Source organism: Nanorana parkeri, unplaced genomic scaffold (genome assembly GCF_000935625.1).
Source record: "Nanorana parkeri isolate BGI_ZX_2015 unplaced genomic scaffold, ASM93562v1 scaffold203, whole genome shotgun sequence".
In the NCBI taxonomy this organism is placed as follows: Eukaryota; Metazoa; Chordata; class Amphibia; order Anura; family Dicroglossidae; genus Nanorana; species Nanorana parkeri.
Genome location: NW_017306471.1, coordinates 754,749 through 778,360, shown reverse-complemented (window position 1 = coordinate 778,360; position 23,612 = coordinate 754,749). Strand labels below are relative to the sequence as shown.

Here is a 23,612-nt window from a genome sequence, read left to right as displayed (position 1 = left end):
TACTGAACTTGCTTTGGAGTGCCGATGTCCATCCTTTACAACCATTGGAGGGGTGACACCAAAATGACTGACAGTCATTTTGGTGTCACCCCCTCTAAAAAGTTGGGCACTCGTTCATGGACCGAGAGCCCGACAGTGTCGGGAGAGAGGAGGGGCCGATCACAAAGATGGCCGCCGGAAGGCGTCAATTAGACGGCCGCGCATGGGCAATGAAGTCGCGGCGGGGTGTCACCCGGTCTCTGCTCCAGGTGGCACCCGGCCTGGGGACGCCCCTGCACAGTGATGTCATCATTGGGTCTCTGTTTTTCTGTATGTAACACAGGCAGATCAGGCATGGTAGGAGGTGCCAGCAGGGTGCTGTGCATAGCTTCCTAAAAACATCACTCCGCCCAAGACCACTCAGCCCTGACGCAAGCAGTGGGTTGGCTCTTTAGAGCAGGGGTAGCCAAACTCCGGCCGTCCAGCTGTGGTCAACAATCCCATGATGCATCTCTCTCCGGGAGTCATGTCAAAAGATTCCTCCATCTACGCTAAACTGTGTGGATGGAGGAATCTCCCGCTGGGCCAAGCTTCAGTATCTTGCTAGTCGGCCCTGCTGGTTCTCAAAATACCTGAACAATGCCTGCATCCAATCAGATTGTTCAGGTATTTTGAGAGTTAGCGGGGCCGACTAGCAAGATACTGAAGCTTGGCCCAGTGGGAAATTCCTCCATCCACAACAGTTTAGGGAAGATGGAGGAATCTGTTGCACTTTTTCCATCTGACCATAGAAAATCTGCAAAAAATCTGTAGGTGTATGGCCAGCTTAACACAGACTTTGGAAAGCAGACCCACCCATACCACAGGTGAGAAGCTATGTAAAATCTTGCTGCAGAGGGATGCATAGAACACATATTAGCCTAAATAGAATTCATTTTCTTTGAATTCGGAACAGTTGTATTGCCTCCTGAATAGTCTGGAATTGTCTTCACATGCATGCTTGTATTATTATTATTATTATTAGACCTTCCATATTAATTAGGGAGGGATACAGTGCCAACACCAGCCTTGACTAGGGAGTTTACAATAGCATCATATGAAAACGTCCCGTCAGTCGCCGGCAATTCTCTCCTTAGTGGTTGGTTGGGGTGTCCGTTGGTACCCATAGACATCACCAGATGCAGGTTAGATCATATAGTTGGGATGATATTCGGTACATTTTAGAGGACCTGTCATTAGGACAGACTAACCAGAGGCTTTGCATCATGGAATGCAGGCATTTCCAGCACTGATATCTGAGTGCCATGCTACATCCCCTGCATCCCACTATGCATTATGGAAAGCTGTTTGTATTTTAAAATGGCATGCTAGGGTATTGGACTTGTGTTTTAATATGTCACACACTTGCTTTGGTGTGACAGGTTCCCTTGTTAATATACTTGGGTTTATGTTTTACTTAACCTTGCTTTGCAGATTTGTTTTGTGTGTGTTGTGTTGTGTTGTTTATGTGTTCATGTTTCCTTCCCTTATAATGAAAGGCTTTCTAGGCTACACATTATTTGATAATAAGCTCTAGGGATTTTATTATGGTCTCTTACATTTGGTCCATGTCGCATATAAACAATTTTTAAAGTGAACCTGTCATCCTTTTTAAAAGCCGACACATCTGCTATTACCTTTATTAGACAGAAAATACTCATTTCCTCCGAAAGCCAAACTTTATTTTCTTTTTAGTTTTGAAAAAGATTGGTAAGTCATGTTTTTATTTGCTTTGTGTTTTCCCATTGGGAAGATTTCTTTTTACTTGTTGAGGTCACAGGCTGCAACACAACAAACTTTTTTCAGTGAAATGGGGTTTGAACTTCTGTCAGGTTGGATGGTTATTGTCGTGGTGACAACCACTAAGTAAGAACACTATTCCATCAAAAAAAAGGGGCAGATTTGTGCTGGAACAGTAGCAATGATGAACCGACCTTGCACTGACAGGTGTGATGGTAGTCTCGAACCTTATATTATACATCGGGAATGTGTTAGAGAGAGTCAACATAAATTGAAAGTAGCCACGGCCTAAGATGCCCATGCAGAAATTGGTCTTTGCACATAATACAATTCTTTCAGTGCTTTGGATATCATTATAGGATTCCTTCTTTGAGTTTGTGTTGAAGGGAAAATCTAGGTTGTAAGTTGTTTTCAAATAGATTCCACTTGATTTTAATTTAGACTGAGGCAAACCTCTTTGATAGACAACAACAAAAAAACCAACACAAATCACAACCGCCCCAACTCTTTACCCCCAAAAAACAAAAACATTGGGCATATACAGTAGTTTCCACAACTAACCATGGATGCACTTACACAAAGAACTTTGGACAAAGTAATTTGTACACTTTGTGATGTAAGTGGGATCCAAGGCATGCATGCAAGCCCCCCAAAAAGGGACCGGTATTGCATATAAAAAGCCTTATTGGTACTCTATTAATCAGGGTTTAAGGTGCTGTACCTAAGGTGAAAGGGACAAATATGAGGGGGATTTCACTTGCATTTGACATCGGTTTAAGATGTTTTTGATGTCATACAAAGTTCATTGCATCTCTTGCAGTTGATCTATTTCTGACCTACACTTGACTGCCTAGGCTGACTCAGCCTGTTTCAAGCTGCTTTTGTCTTCCCAATTGACTTGTATGTGTTCATTTTATTCTTGGGTATAAAAATTTACTGTTCATCTAAATAGGAAGTAATCCACATTCACCTTTTGTGAGAAGTCTCTTTGTTTTTAATGCTTAATTCCAGCCTATATTATTTTTTTTTCCGTTTTGGATTGAGATGGAAAAGAGTAAGGCTGTAAGTTTTGGTGTGATTAGGGATTCTTGCATCAGGAACTTGTGTTTTCCTGCAGCAGGAATCCCTAATCTGCCGTTTACATGCGGCAGCTGTCACCCGTTCAAGTTAATGATCAGGTGACCGTACATGTAATAAGGGGGCGCAGTTGTCACTGGCACAGGAAGAGACGGACAGGATTAAAAAACCTTGCCAGACATTTTTACACATCCTCACTCTACTAAAAATGTTTTTGTTTTTGCTTGTGTCCCCATTGGAAAGATCTCTCATCACTTTCTGTCTCGACAGCAAGTGTGGGGAAATTTTCCCAAAAGGGACACAGACCGCAATAAAAGGCTCTAATTCTACTGCATTCTATACAAAGAAAATGTAAAAGTTTGGGGTGGATTTTGCCTTTTCTGAAACAGGAAGGCTGTTATTTTGCACATGCAACATGCTTTGTTTGTGACCCTCTGGCTTCAATACTGTACATTCCTGGAGTAGGTATACAGATAAGGACCTCCAACTTTCCTTTGCAAAATTTAGGTCTGTGATTGTGTTGAAGCCAGTGGGCCAGCCAGGCAATTAGCACATATAGGAGGTCATCCATGGCACTAACTAGATCTCTCTCAGGAAAGGTGTACTTTAAAGCTAGGCCACTAGACAAATAAACCACAGCCATCTGAATTTAGATTCCACTGTCATCCATAGACCTTGGACAGTTTCCTGATCTGGCTTTTTTTTTGTGTATTATGCAAAAATGTTATGACTTCGGGGAACCCACAGACATTACTGCTGCAGCTCATTTGGAAAGGAACAAGGCCATAAAACTCTCCAGTCGCTTTTGGTTTCTGCTAATAAGCCACTACTACTGCTGTCTGCAACACTCCTTCCTCACCTTTCTTCATTGGCATGTTGGCATTCGTGGTTAGGGATATGATGGCCAAAACAGATGCCAGAGGGTAGTCAATACATAGCTGCACATCATAACCACCCTTAAGTATCTATGGTCCTCCTGAAACTTTGTCAAATACCATGTTAAAAACAAGTCCCCACTTTCTTTCAGAGTCGTCAGAAAACAAAGGAGAACCGGCAGACCTCTCAAGAGCTGAACAACATAGCTGGTAAGAGAGCTGGCTTTGATCTTCTATCTGACAAGCTATGGCAAGACCAGCGACAAATGTATGTCATTGTGGTATGCAGGATCAGTCTTCTCCATTTGTGGCTGTCATTTTCTACTTACTCCCAGCTGGAAGATGGAGAAGGCAGATCGATCAGCATTGCAGCAGGTGGCAAAGAAAAGTCTTGCTTCAAATGGAAAAGCATTTTGCAGTAGCACTGTTTTAGCAGATATATTACAGGTATAGGAAAAAAGACCAAATTAGTCTTGCTTTAAACATGCATATAATACAAAGGGCTGTGTGATTCCTGGGTTTTTTTGTGTACCCTGCTGTGTTTTTTAGAACTTAAAAAAACAACTTTACTTTAATTGAAGTGAAGTAAGCCCCCCACCCTGATCAGTGATGTCTGAAAGGTTAAAAAAAACTTAGTGTGCATGTGTGCCTTGGCCCCATTCATCCCTATGGATGGTCAGCACTCGTCTGTAGGCCACCATAACAGAGAGAACCTATTTCAGATGTTTTGCTTGTAGAAGCAGTGCAGCACTAGGTAGGGCCACACAGTGAAGATCTCTGGAGTGGGAAAGAAGGTACATTTTTCACTGAGGGGTGTGGAGGTTTACTTAAATGACAACTTTACTAATAAAATGAATAAAGGCCCTTAAACTGCTATAATTATTATAATTTCTGTTAATTATTTTTAATAATATGTGTGTGTTTATCTAGTTCTGTGCCCCTATTGGCCTGATTTCCCATCACTTCCTGTACTGATGTGGGAGATGCTGATTGTGCATCTAACATATTTGGGGAAAGATCTCCACGATCCACACATATTATAGTAAAGGAAACTAGTGGTTAATTTAATTGATTATCAGCCATTCCAAGTTGATTTTAGTTGCCTTAGCATGTTAGAAAATGAGGGCAAGGATGAGATTGTTTGTTGTAGGCAAAATTGTGTGTATCTTCCTGCACTCCTTACCGGATCTACTAGGAGATGATGTCTGTAATAGGGTGCTTGTAGCGACCACGGAGGCACCGTGTAGTCAAGTAGTAATTCCAAAAGATGTCACCAGCACTCCAACAGTAGATTCAATATATTTTAATGACAACGGTCATTCAAAATCACAAGTACTTTCGGGGCCACGTTCTGTCCCCGTCATCAGGCTCATTCTGAGCCTGATGACGGGGACCCAACGTGGCCCCGAAAGTACTTATGATTTTGAATGACCGTTGTCATTAAAATATATTGAATCTACTTTTGGAGTGCTGGTGACATCTTTTGGAATTACTGTTTGTTGTAGGCAACACATTGACTATACCTTCCCTCCTTTTGTTGTGTATATTAGTTCCATTCAAAACCTTAATGCCGTCTATTTATCACTGATAGCTAGTCAGAGTAGTCCAGAAATCCATTTATGGAGTTCCCTGGCCATCAAAAAGTAGTTTTGTTTTGTAAACACAGATATTGGCCTGACATTCACTCTTGTCATCTTACAGGAAATGGATCAAGTGAAAATTTGCAGAAAATCAAAGACTATGAGCAAGAAATTAGAAATCTCCTTCAGGCCCACTTTGAGGAGAAGATATCCATTGAAGAGGCCAACAAAAAGAAGCTGGAGGAGCAGGCACAGGAGTTAAGGGAAAAGGTCAGACGTAGAATTGGTTGAAGTATTGATTCACTAAAAGAGCTAGGTGTCAATGCAGCAGTATTATTGCAGTGGGAGACTATAGTGTGGCTGACAATGGATTGAAAGGACTGCAGTGTTTGCTTAATTTGGACAGAGAAGCTGGGAAATTCAAATCAGTGGCCTGTGCAGTGGCTCAGTTACCTGCACTTTAACACACGCAGTTGGTTTGAGCCTAGGCAGTACCCGGAATTGGGGTCCGTTCACACCAGATGCAGTACGTTCCGGCCCGATTCTAGCCAGAATGCAATGCCTCACATTGCCGGTTTGCTCACTTTTTCGTGGGGCAGGAGGGGGCGTGGCGGGCCATTGAAGTGAATGGCACCGTAGCCACGCCCTCCGGCCGCAGGGGATTGAATGGCACGTTATGCCTGCGGTTTGCTCCGATCAAAATGCTGCAAGCACTATTTTAAGCGCACCGGACTGCAGGCATAATGTGCCTTGCGATCCGTGTGGCCCGCCACGCCCCCTCCTGCCCCACAAAAAAGTGAGCCGGATGCAATGCGAGGCAGTGCGTTCTGGCTAGAATCGGGCCGGAACGCACTGCATCTGGTGTGAACAGGCCCTTAGGGTATATTCATTAAATGGTCAAAAGTTTATGGACACCTGCCCATCGCACCTTTATGACTTTATTGGATATCCCATTCCGAAACCATGTACCTTAATATACAGTTGACACATGCACCCCCCACCACCACTTTTGTGGCCAGTAACAGACTTCACTTTTTCTACAAGATTTTGGAGTATCTGAGGGAGTTTGTTCCCATTCAGCCAAAAGAGTTTTTGTGAGGTCTGGTACTGTTGTTGGACGAGAAGACCTGGCTCGCAAACAGCATTTCAATTTATACAAAAGGTGTCCAGTAGGGTTGAGGTCAGGAGTGTGCAACTCACTCAGGTTCCTCCACACCAAACTCATCAAACCATACATTTATGAAGCTGGCTTCATAAATGCTGGAACATTAAAGAGCCTTTCCCAAACTATTTCCACAAGGTTAAAAGCGCACGCAGTTGTCTAAAATGTCTGTGTATTCTATAGTAATTACAGTACCCTTTACTGGAAACTAGGGATGCACAGATGCCAAGTACCTTACTTGATACAAGTACTAATACTTTTCCAGCTCCAAGACTGGACTAGAGAAAAACTCAAACGTTAGGAAGCCGCTGTAATTTTTAAGGAGCATTGGCTACGGAGCTCCTGGGATTTGTGCATCCCAGTTTTAATGTATGACCATAGATAGATAGATAATACAATACAATTTTTTCCAGACCAAGTACAAGCACCGATACTTGTCCAATTGCGCACAGATACCAACTACTGATACATTTTTGTTAAGTGTCATGTGACAGTTTTTCTAAAACAATACAGACTACTGATTTCGGGACAGTGGTGGAGCGCCAGGGTCCAGACGCAGCTGCAACCGCTGCAACCCTGGTAGTTCTCGTGAAAATGCCAAGTGTCGGCACCAACACATACTGATATCTGAACATCCCTACTGGAAACACCTGAACTTAATAATTTGGAGGGGTAGCTATATACTTTTGGTCCTATAGTGTATGAAAGGAAGTCACCTCCCACTAATTCTTACTCCCTTTATCCAAAAGAAGAAAAAAAACATTTTTGGATATACATACACTTAACCGCAAACCTCTTGCTCTCTTCTGCATGGGCAAAGTACAGATATGCTTAAAGGCCTTGATGACACAGACACCAAGTCAAGTAGCCTCCTGAACACCTATTATCAGCAGGTGCTAGAAAAGAGTTAATAAATATTGATGCTGTGTCCCATTCACTTGTACCTTCACCACAACAAGTAATTACGTCAGCTCATTGACCGTATGTGTTCCGTGTACGTATTTACGACTTAATGGATAGAGAAATGGATAGAACAAGACTGACGTGTTCTTTTAATGTTGTCTGCCAATATGGAGCTTTGTTCTGCTTGGGAAAGACGCTAAACCGCAAAATGTTTGTTTTGTGAGTAATGGCATTGTATAAAGAATCCATTTGCATTGTTACCTTAATCTGAACTTTGAGTCCAGTGAGAACAGCTTATACAGGTGCAATCTGTAGGTATAGGACTGTCAGAGAGACAGTTGACAATAGAAGTCAGCACGGAAAAGGGTGTTCATTTATTCTAAATTGTTAGAACATTGCACAGTGAAAGTGTATTTACCTTTACGTCACATGGCAAGGCCTCTGAACACATTCTGATTTTATTATATTGTCGCTGAACATAATTGTATGTAAAACAAAAACTTCCTTTTTAAAAAAGTTTTTTTAAAGTTTTGGATCAAATTTATTGTTTTGTGTCCCCGTTGGGATGGTACATTCTCTGTTTGTTTGTTTGTTTGTTTTGGTGACTCCGGTTAAAAAAGTAATGGGAAATCCAATGTTTTTGAAATGCCACAGGAAATGTGTAAGGGGAAATCTTCCAATGAGGAGGCTTGTTCTGGTGGCAGCTGTCTAAGAGGGTCTATCCCCTGGCTTTGGAGAGATCTCCTGTCACTTCTTGCTGTGTCTCTAATACAGGAAGTGAAAGAAAACGGACCAGACAGAACAGAAAAAAAAAACCTGACAAAGGTCTTAATCGGTCCAAAAAATATTAAAATGTACAAATCCCTTGTTACTTTTAGACACAATATATAACCCTAATATACAGTTTGTGTATATGTATGTGTATATATGTAATATATATATATATATATATATAAACATTTTTTTTTACAACTTCCTCTTTATTTTAAAACTGACATATAATCGCCATATATGAACAAACGCCACTTAAAGCAATTGTATATTCCCTTTAAGTTAGTAAGTGAATGTCCATCAAAAACTTTTTGATTTGGATCTAAAGGGATCCCTTTCCAGGTTTCTACTGCTGTCTGGGGCTTTGTTAGAAAGAATTCCCTTCACTTCCTGTCTTGGTGACAACTGTTTCTTCAGACAAGAACAACAGGAACACAGACAATTTAGAACCATGTTTTTTTTCAGTAGGTTAGGGAGGGCTAGAACTTCCATGAGCTTTTTTTTTTATTTCGGTCTGTGTTCTGGTTGGAGTTGTGTTTAAAATACAAATAGCATGACTACCCAGCTCTGTTTTATATATTATACTGTCAAGCTCTGTCTGCAATACTCATACTGATAGAAGGGGGGCAGCACTAGCAGCCAACCAGGCTCTGCTTCATGCACATGTACTGCCAGGAAGAGCTGATAACTAATCATAGTGGTGCTCCTTCAGCAGGCTGAAGAGGTGACACCACTGTATTCCCTAATTCTGACAGAGAAAGTAGTGTCACCTTCCTGGGTGTGCTGTCTGGTAGATGTGAATGAATAACAAAAATGGCTGGATGGAATTATAATGCCTTGTGCATATGTGTATTTAAAATGTGTATTTAGTTACTTCAAGTCGAGCTTTTATAGCTCTTGTCTGGAAACTCAGCCCCCCACCACCACCACCACCCCGGCCCCACTACAAAAAAAAACACCTTTTTTATTTTTCCTGTATTTGTGGTCATGTGACACTCCTGGGTACTGAGTCTTCTCCCTTCTGGACTGCAGTGAATCCTTCTTCAGGTGCCCACCACACTGCTTGGGTGATGTGATCACTTACCATTAGTTGTCCAGTATGGGGGTCTTCTCAGACACCATAAGCCGGCAATGGTGTGATGATATCATGACAGTGGGCTGCAACAAGACTGGTCAGTGCCAATCCCGGACTGCAGTGCTCGTTCTCCACTCTGGGAAGAAGGTGCCTTGACAATGGTGGACTCATTTGCTCGAAGTTTGGATTTTTTTTACACAGTCATTGATCAATATTGTTGCTTTTCTACAGGCTAAACAAGATGCGGAAGCAGACCTGGAAAAACGTCTTGCAGAACAGGCTTCATGTCTGAAAGCTGAACTGGATAACAGATTTGAAGGTAAAACAGAAGCAGCTGTGGGTGTCATGCAGGTTTGAGTCATCTTTTTTTCATTCCTTCTGAAGGACAAAAGATAACTTTATAAGAAATGTAGTGAAAATGTACATTATAGGCTGGTCACAAATAGAGGAAAAAACATTCCTTGGTCAAGTTTATTTATTTTTACTCATAAATGTGCATTTTTTTTTGTTCTATCCCGATGCGCCTTTAAATTCATAAGTCACAAACTGGGGCAATTTACACTGAGCATAAAATAAAAAATGCACACACAATGGTTATGTTCTGTGAAAACAACCACTTAATAAAATATGTAGATATACAGCTAAATAATTTAAAAGAAAGGTGAGCTTGGATTCACCCCTCCCCACCTCCTTAATTGGTCCTTTTAATGTTATGGGCAGCCCCACAAACCAAGAGCCTAGGGAGAAGGCAAGGCCAAGGTTGACTTTTAAATTGCTGTGAACTTAGGGATGTATTAGGATTCATACACTTAGGTGAGGTGTTTATGTACCGCAAAAGCTGTCCATATCTATGAACCCAGGAGCCACAGGTGTCATGCTGTATAAGTCGATGACCTGCTACAGCAGTATGCGAGTAACTGCTGCTGCGAGCGTGCACATCTGTACAGACAGTCTGCATCCAGGGGCATTCATCCACATCTATATGGATGTACACCACCACATGATCTTTTACACATCATGTGACAGCTTTTCTCCCCCCCTGCCACATTTTGTCCCCCATTTATTAGACTAAATAGCTTTTAGCATGCTTTCAGAGTCTCGAAGCAAAGGAGGCACAAACCTTTGCTTAGCATTTTTGAATGTTCCAGAGATGCTTTCAATAGAAAAGCAGCAGTATGGCCATGGTTAGACCACACCTCTGCTTTTATAAATGGGCCCCTTAGAGATGTGTATAGAATCCTTGGCATCATTCTATTGTTATTTTTGCGGCTGTGATAGGATTTGTCTTAGATCTTTCTTAGATCTTGGGTGTCTTTCGAATTCTTGGGGACATTATTATGTAGCAGCTGTAAATGTAGTATGTTATATGTAGCAGGGTGTAGTGTGGATTACCATCTCTTATAAAGGAAGTGAAACCTTTTTGCACTTATGTGTTTTGCACTTAGGGTTTATGTATATGTGTGTACAGCATTACTTTGGGAGGAAATGACTGCACTGTATTTATTCCAACAGAGCTAAAGAAGCACTATGATGATGAAAAGGCATCTCTCAAAGAAACGTACGAAACGTTAACCACTTCCCTTCAGGTCTGCTGATTTTATCGGTTTGCAACATAATTAAAAGCTTGTTTAACTTGCAATGAAGTAGTGCATAATCAACATGAGAATATAAGAAGGAAGCAGAATCTAAACTGGTCATATAATATCACCCCAATAAAATGTAATTTAAAAAAATAGCCCTTTCTATGATAAGTAGATTTAAGCAGGACATACACCTATAGATTTTGTGCAGATTTTCTATGGCCAGATGGAAAAAGTGCCACAGATTCCTCCATCTATGCTAAACTGTGTGGATGGAGGAATCTCCCGTTTGGCCAAGCTTCAGTATCTTGCTTAGCACCTGAACAATGCCTGCATCCAATCAGATTGTTCAGGTATTTTGACAGCCAGCGGGGCCGACTAGCAAGATACTGAAGCTTGGCCCAGTGGGGGATTCCTCCATCCACACAGTTTAGTGTAGATGGTGAATCTGTTGAACTTTTTCCATCTGACCATAGGAAATCTATAGGTATATGGCCAGCTTTAGGCACTGGTGGAAAGAATTTCAAAAAGCTGGAGCCTTTGTGGGGTCGCCTTGTGCATTTGTCTACCCCGTGATGTGATGGAGACACAGGTATATATTTTTCAGGCTGTCTGGAATCCGTCAGAATGAAAATACAGTAACTCCTTTTGAGGGTGCACGCTCATTGAGTGACATCTTTATTCTTGCCTCACTGCTTTAGTGATTCGCTGTTCCAGAACAAGAATACAGCCTGTGTAGTTGAGATTGCTGGCCGGATTATTTGGTTAGAGACTGAGTATTGAAGTAAGGATAGTCTTAACAGTCCCATAGGGGTTCATTTATAAAGTTCTGCCCTGCTATCTTATGGCATTAGTGCCCCTAGAGGTGCTGATGAGTTTAGGAATTTCCTAAATGGTGGAATGGTGATAATTGAACCCCTAAGTTTTTTTGTTTTGTTTTGAAAGCTATTCAGCAAGGGTAACACCCATATTTCTGACAGTTGTCCATTAACTAATCTCCAGTTGCTAGGAAAGAGGCCAATCTAGATGAAAGATTCAACTGGATTATGCAATCTAGACTAAAGTTGAATTATTATTATTACATAGTATTTATATAGCGCCAACAGTTTGTGCAGCGCTTTACAATATAAGGAAGACATTACAGTTGCAATACAATTCAAGACAAGATGGTAAGGAGGGCCCTGCCCCTGAGGGCTTACAATCTAAAAGAGGAGGGGGAAATGATACATGAGGTAGCTGAATTATACAAAAATTGTGTTGTGCGTGAGATCATATAACGTACAGGCCACTAATAATTATTGGGTGAGGTTGTATATAGGGTTTGGATAACTGGAAATGATAACTTATCTTAGTGTATTTCCACTTTTGCAGTCGAATGCAAAAAAATATATTTATAATTTTTTATGTTTTGTTGCAGCAGGCAAAATGCTTGAATCCAGGTTTTTTTGAGCACCTTCACAGTGATCTGTCCTTTTTAGAAAGGGACTGAAATGTGAGGATTGTGTTTTTCTCATTAACTTTATTAACATACAATTCAGAAGACAGGCTATACATTCTTTAACCATTTCTTAGAATAAGCAATGTTCAAATCACCATTACAAATTATAACTAAATCAGCCAGCACCGTACAGACAGGGTTAAACCCATCACAACCCCTCCTAGCATTACAAAGGAGAAGCAAGTAGAAATTTTAACCCCAAGCCAAGAAACCGAGTAACCCAAGTAAGAGCTGTTTAAACTGGAGAATGCATTTTTAAAATATTTTCATTTAGCTTATGCTATGTGAATGAGAACATGCAACAAAGATTAAATAGGTGTTATCCCAATTTGGCTGTGAGTCTAAATGCACTTTACGATGAAATCAGACTGTAAAAGCTGCTGACATAATGATATCTGTGCCTTAATCAGTAAGGGAGTGCAAAGAGCAGTGACTTTGTACTCAGTGATGTTCTGAATGGTGAAGACACTTAGAAGTGCAAAGGCCATATATTGACATACACTATATTGACAGAAGTATTGGGACAGCCCTCCAAATCATTGGATTCAGGTGTTACGTGAAATGTCCTTCCTACTAAATATTCCAGAGTCACCTGTTATTGGTATTATAACAAATTGGAAGCAACTGGACACAACAGCAACTCAGCCACGAAGTGGCAGGCCACGTAAAATGACAGAGCGGGGTCAGCGCATGCTGAAGCACACAGTGTGCAGAAGTCGCCAACTGTCTGCAGAGTCAATAGCTACAGACCTCCAAACTTCGTGTGGCCTTCAGGTTGGCACAACAACAGTGCGTAGAGAGCTTCATGGAATGGGTTTCCATGGCCGAGCAGCTGCATCCAAGTCTTACATCACCAAGTGCAATGCAAAGCATCGGATGCAGTGGTGTAAAGCACGCCGCCACTGGACTCGAGAGAAGTGGAGATGGTGTTCTCTTGAGTGACGAATCATACTTCTTTGTTACCCTAAGGAGAACTATGGGGAAAAGCCTTAACCCCATAGTTTTCCTTTTAAGGCATCAGCATAACAAGACATTTTGGGCAATTTCATGTTTCCAACTTTGTGGGAACAGTTTGGGGATGGTCCCTTCCTGTTCCAACATGACTGTGCACCAGTGTACAAAGCAAGGGCCATAAAGACATGGATGAGTGAGTTTGGGGTGGAGGAACTTGACTGGCCTGCACAGAGTCCTGACCTCAACCCGATGGAACACCTTTGCGATGAATTAGAGCGGGGACTGCGAGCCAGGCGTTCTCGTCCAACATCAGTACCTGACCTCACAAATGTGCTTCTGGAAGAATGGTCAAACATTCCCATAGACACACTTCTAAACCTTGTGGACGCCTTCCCAGAAGGGTTGAAGCTGTTATAGCTGCAAAGGGTGGGCCAACTCAATATTGAACCCTACAGACTAAGACTGGGATGCTATTAAAGTTCATGTGCGTGTAAAGGCAGGCGTCCCAATACTTTTGGCAATATAGTGTAACTCACTTGGTCCAGTGGTCAGACTTAAAGAGTCAGCATCTAAGTTCAGTGCTATTCATTCTGAATAGCACCCCAACACACTTACAGTAGACCTTAACACACCTGATATATAGCACACCACAACACACATGTGAATGTTCTGTGCATTGTAGTGTGCTCTAGTGTGAATAATTGTATAGGTGAATTTTTCCTGCATTGAAATGAATGGGCTTATGTTAACATAAGGAAAGTAGTGAATGAGCTTTAATACTGGATAGTTCCTGTGGTTATTGCACTTTGCATACTGTCATTGTTCTTTATATTGCCTATCACATAAGCATAGTAACTGATTTATTTTCTTTGCAGGAGACTGTCGCTGAGTTAAGTGGGCAGTTGGCATCCTTCCAAGAGAAAATGAAACGGGTCGAAGAGTCAGTCCTGAATCAAGACTACAAAATACACATTCAGGTATTATATTAAAATTCTTACAGCCAGTCTAATAAAACTTATTTTATGGCTATAACAACACATCAAATACCGCATCTTATGACCATAGCAGAACCCTCAAAGAATTGGGGTAACCCAATGAATGATTTACATTTTGCATAACCATCTGAAAAATTCCTAAAGATAACCTGTAATTTGCTCTTGCAGGGGCAAAGCATAGGCCCACTGTTAGATTTTCTATGGTTTATATGAAGGACCTTATTTTAACCCAGCTTTGTTTTTTCTTTTCATAGTAGACAGCAGGTAGTATCACTGGTTACCTTTTTATTAGAAACTCCAGTGTATATAGAACAGCCTTTCTCAACCAGGGTGCCTTCTAGCTTCCTCAGGGGTGCCTCAAAGTCTTGACCAGCACCATGGAAATGAATGGTGGTAATCCAGTGAGGGTGGAATCCATTCAGAAAAGGTTGGTAGTTCTCCAGGCCTGCACCTCCTCCCAACCTCCGCCATGCTGCAGCTCCTGATATAAAAGGGGGGTTCTAATGGGAAGATGGCTTCTGATGTAAAAAAGAGGGACTTCTGATGTGAAGGGGGCTCCTAATGTAAAATGGGGGTCCTGATTTTAAAAGGGAACTCAAATGAGAAGGGGGGCTCCATTTTTTTGTGGGCTTGTCCCTTAAAATCCATACCAGACCCCTATCTGGGATAAGGGTCTGGTATGCATTTTTACATTTACGGTTTTTACATTTTAGACTGGGGTGCCTGGAGATATTTGCATACTTTTAAAGGGTGACGTGGCTGAAAAAAGGTTGCAAAACGCTGGTTTAGATAGCTGTAATAGCATCTAGAGATGCCTGCACATATCTGCAGCCATTTTAACATTCTGGCAAAACTTCGGTACTTCCTCATAGTTCCTGAAGCTTGTCTGCCCCTTCTTGTCTCCTTTTCTATTGGCCAGTGGGGCAGCCCATACTTAAAGGTTAATAGGATTGTGTGGAGCCAGAGGATAGCCTCAAGCTGTGACACTACCTGTATCTGATGGGTTCTTTAAGTTGCTGCGGTTTGTGCAGGCAATTGCTATGTGCGGGTTTTTTGTTTTTTTTACACCTGTAGCAGTTTTTTTTATTTTATTTTATTTTATCAGCTTAAAGGGCAGAGTCCCTTTAAGCTGTTAAGTCATGACTCTTGCAACTGATCAATATTAATAGATATGAGACAAGAAAAACTTGGCCAGTGTACAGTATGTGGTCGTCATACAGCCGTTTCTTTGTGTGTGTGTGTCCCGTCCCGTCCCCCCCCCTGTGTATGGGCTAATCTATTAAAACTGACCGGTTGTTTGACCTGGATTAGAGTTTAGGCAGAGATGCTGATTGGCTATCTTTCTGTGGATGCCATCCTGTGGTAGAGATCACCTGTCGAATTCCTGCATGGACAAATTACAGGTTCACTTTACCCCAGGAAATCTCATATACTGACCCCAAACCCAAAATATATTTGTTAGTTTTAGGTGGATGCTATTAACAGGTTGTCCCACCTGCCAATATGAAGGGGTTCTGACTCTCAGATGTTAGTTTTCTTATTATTTTACATTACTGGTTTCATAATGGCGGATTTGTAAAGGGCAGAGCACGAAAATTCAAGGATATTTTGTCCTCTCGCTTTCGGTCGCCCATGCACCCGTAACATTTTGGATTTCCCATCACTTTCTTTATTCATCCAAGTGACCACAGTTATCAGCAGAGGGGTAAATTTCCCTAGCAGAGACAAACGGTTCTACCCTTCCCACACTCCATCCAAAATTTAAAAAAAATATATAATTTAGATAAAGATACACTGGAAATATCAGCTTGTGATGGTTTGACCTCTGTTGAGCAGAGTATTGTCTACGTGCATAATGAAAGATCTTTCTTGGCTTTGAACCGGTACTCCGTGTAGGTTCTGTTTATTTCACTGAAGTGTTCTTTATCCGGTGTTCCTCACACACAAACAGTTACTTCAGGGCACAGTACAGTAATCCTTTGCCTTTGGTAATCTGTCCACACTTAGGTGCGCTGCCAGATTCCAGGCCTCCCTGTAATCACGCAGGAAGGAATTTGAAAGGAGCCGACTTGTGTTCCTAGCAGACAATGCAGGAGGTGCCTTTTAAGAAGTTCAAAAGTTTAAACCAGATGCTTACATATTTCAGTATGTAATACCAGTTTCTCGAATACATATTTTGTTTCACTGTCATGAGCCGGGACACTGATGTCGGATTTGTCTGTGCAGGGTGAAGTTTCCGCAAGGACGTGGGTGGTACACTGGCAAAGTGATTACCACATTTCTTTTGCAGCTTTGGAATGTGGGGCTCAGGAACCAGGAAAGGGGAGGACAACACTTGTTGCTTTTTACCGAATGCAGACCTTGGAGTTAAAAATGCCCTAATACCTATCTGTTAGAGAACAGGTCATGGCACAGGAGCGTCATGTTGTGAGTTTTGCAGTCCTCGGGGCTAGGTTATTTGAAGTGTCTGCGTTGACTTTTTTGGGGCATGTCGATGGGCAAATGAAGCTGGATTTCAGGTGCATTCTGCTTGCATGTTGACATTGATTTGAGAAGCGTCTGAGATCATTCTGTTAATTGACAGGTGCAGTTGACCTCTTTTGGCCTTCATTTGACCTCCTAAACGGCATCAACCTGCTTTGCAATGGTTTTGAACTCCCATTTACATTAGATGGGGAGAGAAGCAATTCTAAGGAGCACAAAACCTGTTGACCCCATTTAAAAATTAGCGTTTTGACGCTCAAGTTCCAAAGCGTGGCAGTGCTCAAGATGAAGAGCCCCATTATTCTCAATGGGCCCGTTCAAACCTGATCGTTTTGTCACGCGATTCCCAAAGTATGACAACACTCAAGATGAAGAATCCCATTATTCTCAATGGGCCCGTTCAAACCTGAGCATTGCATTACCTTTATATTTGCTAGCTGCATACAAACGACAAAGTGACTAAGGGCTCGTTTGCATGTTATACCACAGCGACTGGCATGTGCTGTAAAGTGAACACTGTTATGACACATCAAATGTTTTAAGTTTTTCTTTATTGAATTGTCACAACACGCTGTGCTGAAAACAAGTATTATTTTTCCTAATATTTTTTTTCTTCTAGCTACACTACAGCACAGGGGTGTGAACTGAACTTATAGGACTCCAAAAAAAAAAGTCTAAAACATTATAAAAAAAAAAGAGCTTAAGGCAGTGGTTCTCAACCTGTGGGTCGGGACCCCCTCGGGGGTCGAATGACGATTTGCCAGGGGTCGCCTAGTGGCTCTCGGCCACCGGGAGAGAAACACTTTCTCCCAGAAAGGTCGGGACCTTTCTCTGCTCTGTTTTTTTTTTTTTTAAATCGGGGGCCACCGTAAGTCAGAAAAAAACTTTCACTTTGCAAAAGCCAATAGCAAACTAGCTATTGCACCCGCCCTCTGATGCTGCCAATCAGCAGAGGGGGACCTGAAGTTCTCCATCAGGTCCCCTTCTAGTGATTGACAGCAGCAGAGGGCGGGTGCAATATGTATGTATTCAAGCAAAAAAATATGTAAAACACACCTCTAGCTATGCATTCCATTTTCCCGGTCCGCAGCTGCAGAGATCGGGAAATGTCTCAGTGCCTGTGATTGGCGCTGTCAGCTTCCTGGCGGGCTCGGCACGTGGAGCTGCGAACACGCCCGAGCCCATCCCTATCAGTGACAGTACTGCGGAGTATGTACCTCATACGTTATATAGCCACACACTTTAAATCCAATTCTTCTAGTTCCAGCTGCAGAGCCCGGTCCTGTCTTTGCCTATAGCAGTGGTTCTCAACCTGTGGGTAGCTGTGCTAGGTGAGAGTCCTCCTCAGCTCTCTCCTAGCACAGCAGTGTCAGTTCTCCCGCCACGCCTCCAGATGTCGCTGCAGCAGCCGCGTCATCCCTAAATTTTACCTTTGGTGGTCACCTCAACTTGGCAAATGTTACCAAGGTGTCCCGGCCCTAGAAAGGTTGAGAACCACTGGCTTAAGGCAATAATAATAAGTGCGCTTTGTCTGGAAATGCACATGTTCTTTATTTATTTATTACAGGTATTTACATAGCGCCGACAATTTACGCAGCACTTTGCATAGTTGCACATTCACATCAGTCCCTACCCTCAAGGAGCTTACAATCCAAGGTCCCTTTTTCACATGCATACATAGAGGGCCAACTTAGAGAGGAGCCAATTAACCTACCAGCATGTCTTTGGAGTTTTATAAAACGTTTAAAAACATATTCAGTAGATCTCTGCACATTTTTCCATGTGTATCCCTTTAAAAATGCTCTACCAGAAATTCAGTGTGCCATTAACTTCTGTATTAAGCCTCTGCTGCACTGATATCCCAAGCAGCGTTGTCAGGCGTACCTGTATTCTCCCCTGCTGGACTACAGGACATCCCCCTGATGGAATTTAGCAGAGGGGAATGTGTTCTGCAGTCCAAGAGAGAAGACCTGGACAGGACTGAAAACACTGCTTGCTCAGTGCAGCAAAGGCACTGTGTTGTCCGCTCAAACAGGAAGTTAGGATCTCAATGGCAGATCAAAAGGTATTTTGTGTACTTGCAGCATCGTGGGGAAATGTGCGCATACTGCAGATGTACTGAATATGTTCTTTTTTTTATTTTGACAAGCACCTCAAAGGAAGATTTTAAAATATGATACATTTCCATTAACACCTTCACATTTACCACAAAGCACGTTTTGTCTTCTCTAAATCATGTTGAATCGCAGGTGGTTGTAAGTTATTAATAATACGGATTTCTAATTCATAGGATCATGGTAGCCCTGGTGAATTCTGGGAACAGGAGCTACAAAGTCTGCATTTTGTAATTGAAATGAAAAGCGAGCGGATCAGGGAACAAGAAAAAAGGCTCCAGGCCCAGCAAGCTACGGTAAGATTTGAAATGTGCTGTATGCTAGCTGATTGTGGTGACCATTTTGGAATTAATTGTTTCAGCTTTACTATTTTCTGTTTTATATGAAGTTGCTGAAGGGAGGAGCTGAGCTATTTTAATGAAACACATACTTGGAAGCTGCCGCATTTCATAAATTACCCAATGGCTTTGCACATAACTCAGGGTCTCTGGCAATAAGGTCAGCCTTTCCCTATGGTAGAGTCTCAGACTTTTCACCTTTCCAAGGTCATCTGTAATGTAAAATAAATGAGAAATCCAGCAGGAGAGTATTAACTTCCTGACGTTGTTATAGGTGGGTGGAGCTGGGAACTCAGGTGTAGACAATATACAACTAGAGATTCAGAAAGATATACAGTGACATTGGGTGAACAAACTGTACACCATCTATTAGTAATGGAAGGACTGTCCTTTTTGGCTACTCCTGTGATTGATTTGACAGTTTGTGCCTTCAGCTTCCACCTAAAATGCCTCTAACACTTGCCTGACAGCAGGACATGGCTACCTCCAGCTGTAGTTCATATGCTTCATCAGTTACCTAGTCAATGAGCTGGGTGGGATATGTAAGTGAGAGGTGCTACTGACTGCCTAAGAAATTTGGGCCAACACTGTGACCGGCTCACCGGGGACTAGATCTGGATGGAGCCTAGGCCCACAGTCAGATACGTGTGTTAGGTGCTGCTCCAGGTCAGTCCTCTTGGATCCAATGCTCTATGATTAAGCACAAGTATGCGTGAAACCCTGATTTTGTCTGAGACATATATGCTGTATGCCGATTGATAAGTTAAAGATTACAGTCTTGTAATAAAGTTTAGATTCACTTTAACAGGAAAATGTTCCAAGACTTTCTCTGAACAGGCAGATGGGTCACATGCCATAGCTTTATCCAAGCATTTTCATATTGGCCATTTACAAAAACAAAGCAGAGGGAGTTAGTATTTTTCTTGTTCGATTTTTATGTGCAGCCACCTTACCCCACATCTTTCATTTGGTTTCATTGTTCTTTGTTTATCACTCTGCTTACCATGAAGCTTGGGCAGCTTGCTGGAGAAATTTGCAGAGATTTGTAGTTCTACAGCACCTGGCAATCCGAATCTGATCTACCTTGGCTCCATAGCACTGTTTTTTCTGTATGATGGTCCTATTTGTATCACCCTGGGTTTTGCTTTCACAGATGATGATGATTTCCTTCTGTTTTTATGGTAGATGGACAGGAATGTTATATTGGAAGAGAAAGTCCACAGTCTGCAGCAGGAGATTGAAGCCTTACGAGCCCAGGCCCAGAACCAGGCAGCAATGACCATGTAAGCTTTGACACTAATCATTAAAATGAAAATGTCGCCTCCTTTTCAAAAAATGTTTTCCAACACTTAATTATAAGTGCATCTGCACTTACAGTTTTCTCTTAGCTCCCCCATGCAAAGTCCCATGAATGCCTGTTTATCCTACTAGTGAAGTCCACCTAATGCAGCATCCAGTGATGGCAAGGCAACAATGCTACTGATTTCAGTGCCGTGTTGTTACTCTTCTGTAGGCTTTGCCTGCTTGCACTATAGCGGCATGATGCATGTTGCAAGGAGCATGACTATCAGCATTGTTACAAGCCGGCAGCTTGTCAATCAACACTTGGCAGCATCTAGTCCTGCCCACTGCTTTCTGCATTGGCAACACTTTGATTCTACATATATTCTTATTCAGAAATGATTTTTGTGGCATATTGGTGGTAGACACCACATAGGATTACATATAGCTGAGTGACAATGATGCTTAGTATGGAGTTAATGGCAGTATAGGAGGTCACTCTGGCAGTGTCCTGGAGGCTTTAAAATGTACCTATGCAAAATAAAATGAGATATATGATGCAGTCTGTATGATTGGATGTACACTGTTTGGCTGACAATTTTCCACCCAGATCCTTTGATTTTTAAAATTTAAGTTTGTCAAGCCTGCTGGTGCCGAATCGGCCACCCATGGCTCCAAATGGATATGACTGAAATTCAGACTACGTATGGTTAGCATAAGACTACCCTGCCGCATATGGCGACAACCCTGAAATTTCACCTCAGAACAAACAGTGTTGTCACCTTATTACTGGAAATAGAAAAATACCAGGTTTGCTGTACCAATGTGCACAGTATTAATGCCAGTGACTGACTGCATCATATATGCCAGTTTCGATTTTACCATAGTTTGCACGAAAAATTTTTGGAGTGTGTTTTTTCCTAGAAATGTGGATTTAATAAACATTTGTGCAAGTATCGTGCAACATAAAAATTCGCAACTAGCATTTTTGTTTTATTCTTCAGGGCCTCTGCTTTCAGAAAATATATAATTGTTGGGGTTTAAAACTATTTTCTAGCAAAAAACTCAAATTTTAACATGTGTGTGAAATTTTTTAAAATTGATCCAGTAACGACGTGCTTAAATAGGCTGATGGATGACTAAATAATACCCGACCCCAAAGGTGAATTCGTTAATGAACGGGGAATAACTAGTAGAATTGTGTCTGTGAAGGTTCTCATTTATCCAGGTCATGGTATATCTGTAAAAAATAAGTCAAGGCGACTGGACCTGCTCTATTTTTCTTGAAGACATTTCACTGGTCATCCGACCAGTTTTCTCAATTCAGAATGACTCTTCTCAATTCAGAATGTAATTCTGAATTGAGAAAGCTGGTCGGATGACCAGTGAAACGTCTTCAAAAAAAAATACAGCAAGTCCAGTTGCCTTGACTTATTTATCACAGATATAACTAGTAGAATTGCCTTAAAAATGATTGGAGTATACTTTTGAATATAATTTCTATCACTTTTCTTATTTCCACTTGGAAACTTGGACTGTCAGGCTACATTCACACTATGCGTGAATGTGCGATTTGGGATTCCTTCCAGCAATGTGAAGAATAAAACAATGCATTCAGAATGACTGAGCCTGATGAAGGGGACCCCTTGAGGCCCCGAAAGCGCTTGCATTGAATGGCAATATGTCAATAAATGGACTATTGCTAAATTATCATTTGGAGTGCTGGTGACGTTATTTCTTCATTTGAGTTTCTCACGGTGCCATCCGTGGTCACTACAAGCACCCACCTGTCTTCACGGGCCCCTTGATGTCCAGGTAAGGAGTGCCGCAAGATCTCTGCTTCCTTCCAGCAGTAATCCTAAACCTCTGGTTTAGATGCGGCCACTGTTACTGAACAGGTGACAGCAGTCTCATCTGTAAGCGTCAGTCCACATGTAATCGTATGTGCTACAATTACGTTTGGTTTGGAATAGATTACTGCTACTGGGCACACGTTAGACTGCCGCTTACAGATGCAGCTGCTGTCACACGGTCATTAACTTGAACGGGCGACGGCAGCCACATCTAAAAAAAAAACCTTTTTAAAGGTCACCTTCTGCCGAAAGTATTTGTGACTTCCAAAGAGTTCCCTACATTCTCGTACACACATAAGTCATCGTTTCATTCTCTGTTTTGTTGTAGCCGTTTGACAGAAGAGCTGCTGGACGCTCAGGTGGCCCTAGAAAAAGAGAAACAGCTTCACGAACAACTACAGCGTGACAAGGAGCAGCACTTTTACCGAACGGTGAACGGGGATGGCCCACTCCCATTTTCTCTGCCAATGACTACACAGGACTCCATTAAAGTGACCTAGGAGAAAGAGATCTCGCATCATGGACAAAGGGTCAAAATCCTTTTTTATTCAGAGGACCTAAGCAATACTGATAACCTAAAACATGCTAGAAATTTCCTCTCATGGAAGCAATTCATATTTATTTTCTTGTTTTAATTATTGAAACTGTATATACATGTTTATGGTATCCATGACTGGTAACAGTTCTTCTATGCAATATCTTTTATTTAAAACCAAAAATGTCTATGTCCTTCCAAAATTTTGATTTGGATGGGGGAGGGGCAAGGGTTAGAACCCTGGTCAGGTTTTTACTGCTCTCGCGGGATTGTAGAGATTCCACCTTACTTCCTGTTCCAGTGACACTGGTTTCACCAAGGGTGAGTGGAAATCTCCAAAGCAACACAGACAAACAAAAAAGCTTCTTTTTCAGTAGGGGAGGGGAAGGTTGTTTTTACCGCTGTGTCCCTTTTGCAGATTTTCCTTTGCTTCCTGTCTGGTAAAACTGTTGTCACAGAGACAAAAAAAGCAAAGGGGAAACCTAACAGAGAGACAGCAGTAAAAACCTTACATGGGTTCTTATCCCTCCCCACTCTATCAAAAACTAAAGAAAATGTTTTGTCTGGACATATAGTTTTTCACCCAATAGTGAATATTTAAATTTAGGCTTCTGCGGGTTTGATCTCCTTCTAGGTTGTCGGCCCTGCTGGCTGTCAAAATACCTGAACAATCTGATTGGATGCAGGCATTGTTCAGGTGTTTTGAGAGCCAGTAGAGCTGACTAGCAAGATACTGAAACTTGGCCCAGTGGGAGATTCCTCCATACACACATTTTAGC

General features: G+C 41.9%; 1 protein-coding gene across 1 annotated transcript in view; it reads left to right on the top strand.

Moving 5' to 3' along the window:
- The window catches only part of CCDC69 (coiled-coil domain containing 69), a 41,927-nt gene extending 18,904 nt beyond the window's left edge, over positions 1–23,023 (top strand). Inside the window, exons 2-9 of the mRNA XM_018555601.1 lie at positions 3,863–3,920; positions 5,412–5,560; positions 9,433–9,520; positions 10,714–10,787; positions 14,109–14,210; positions 19,003–19,122; positions 20,350–20,447; positions 22,627–23,023. Of these exons, the coding sequence (XP_018411103.1) occupies positions 3,863–3,920; positions 5,412–5,560; positions 9,433–9,520; positions 10,714–10,787; positions 14,109–14,210; positions 19,003–19,122; positions 20,350–20,447; positions 22,627–22,798 (861 nt within the window). The 3' untranslated portion in view covers positions 22,799–23,023. The remainder of the gene's footprint in view (positions 1–3,862; positions 3,921–5,411; positions 5,561–9,432; positions 9,521–10,713; positions 10,788–14,108; positions 14,211–19,002; positions 19,123–20,349; positions 20,448–22,626) is intronic.
- Positions 23,024–23,612: the final 589 nt, after the last annotated feature.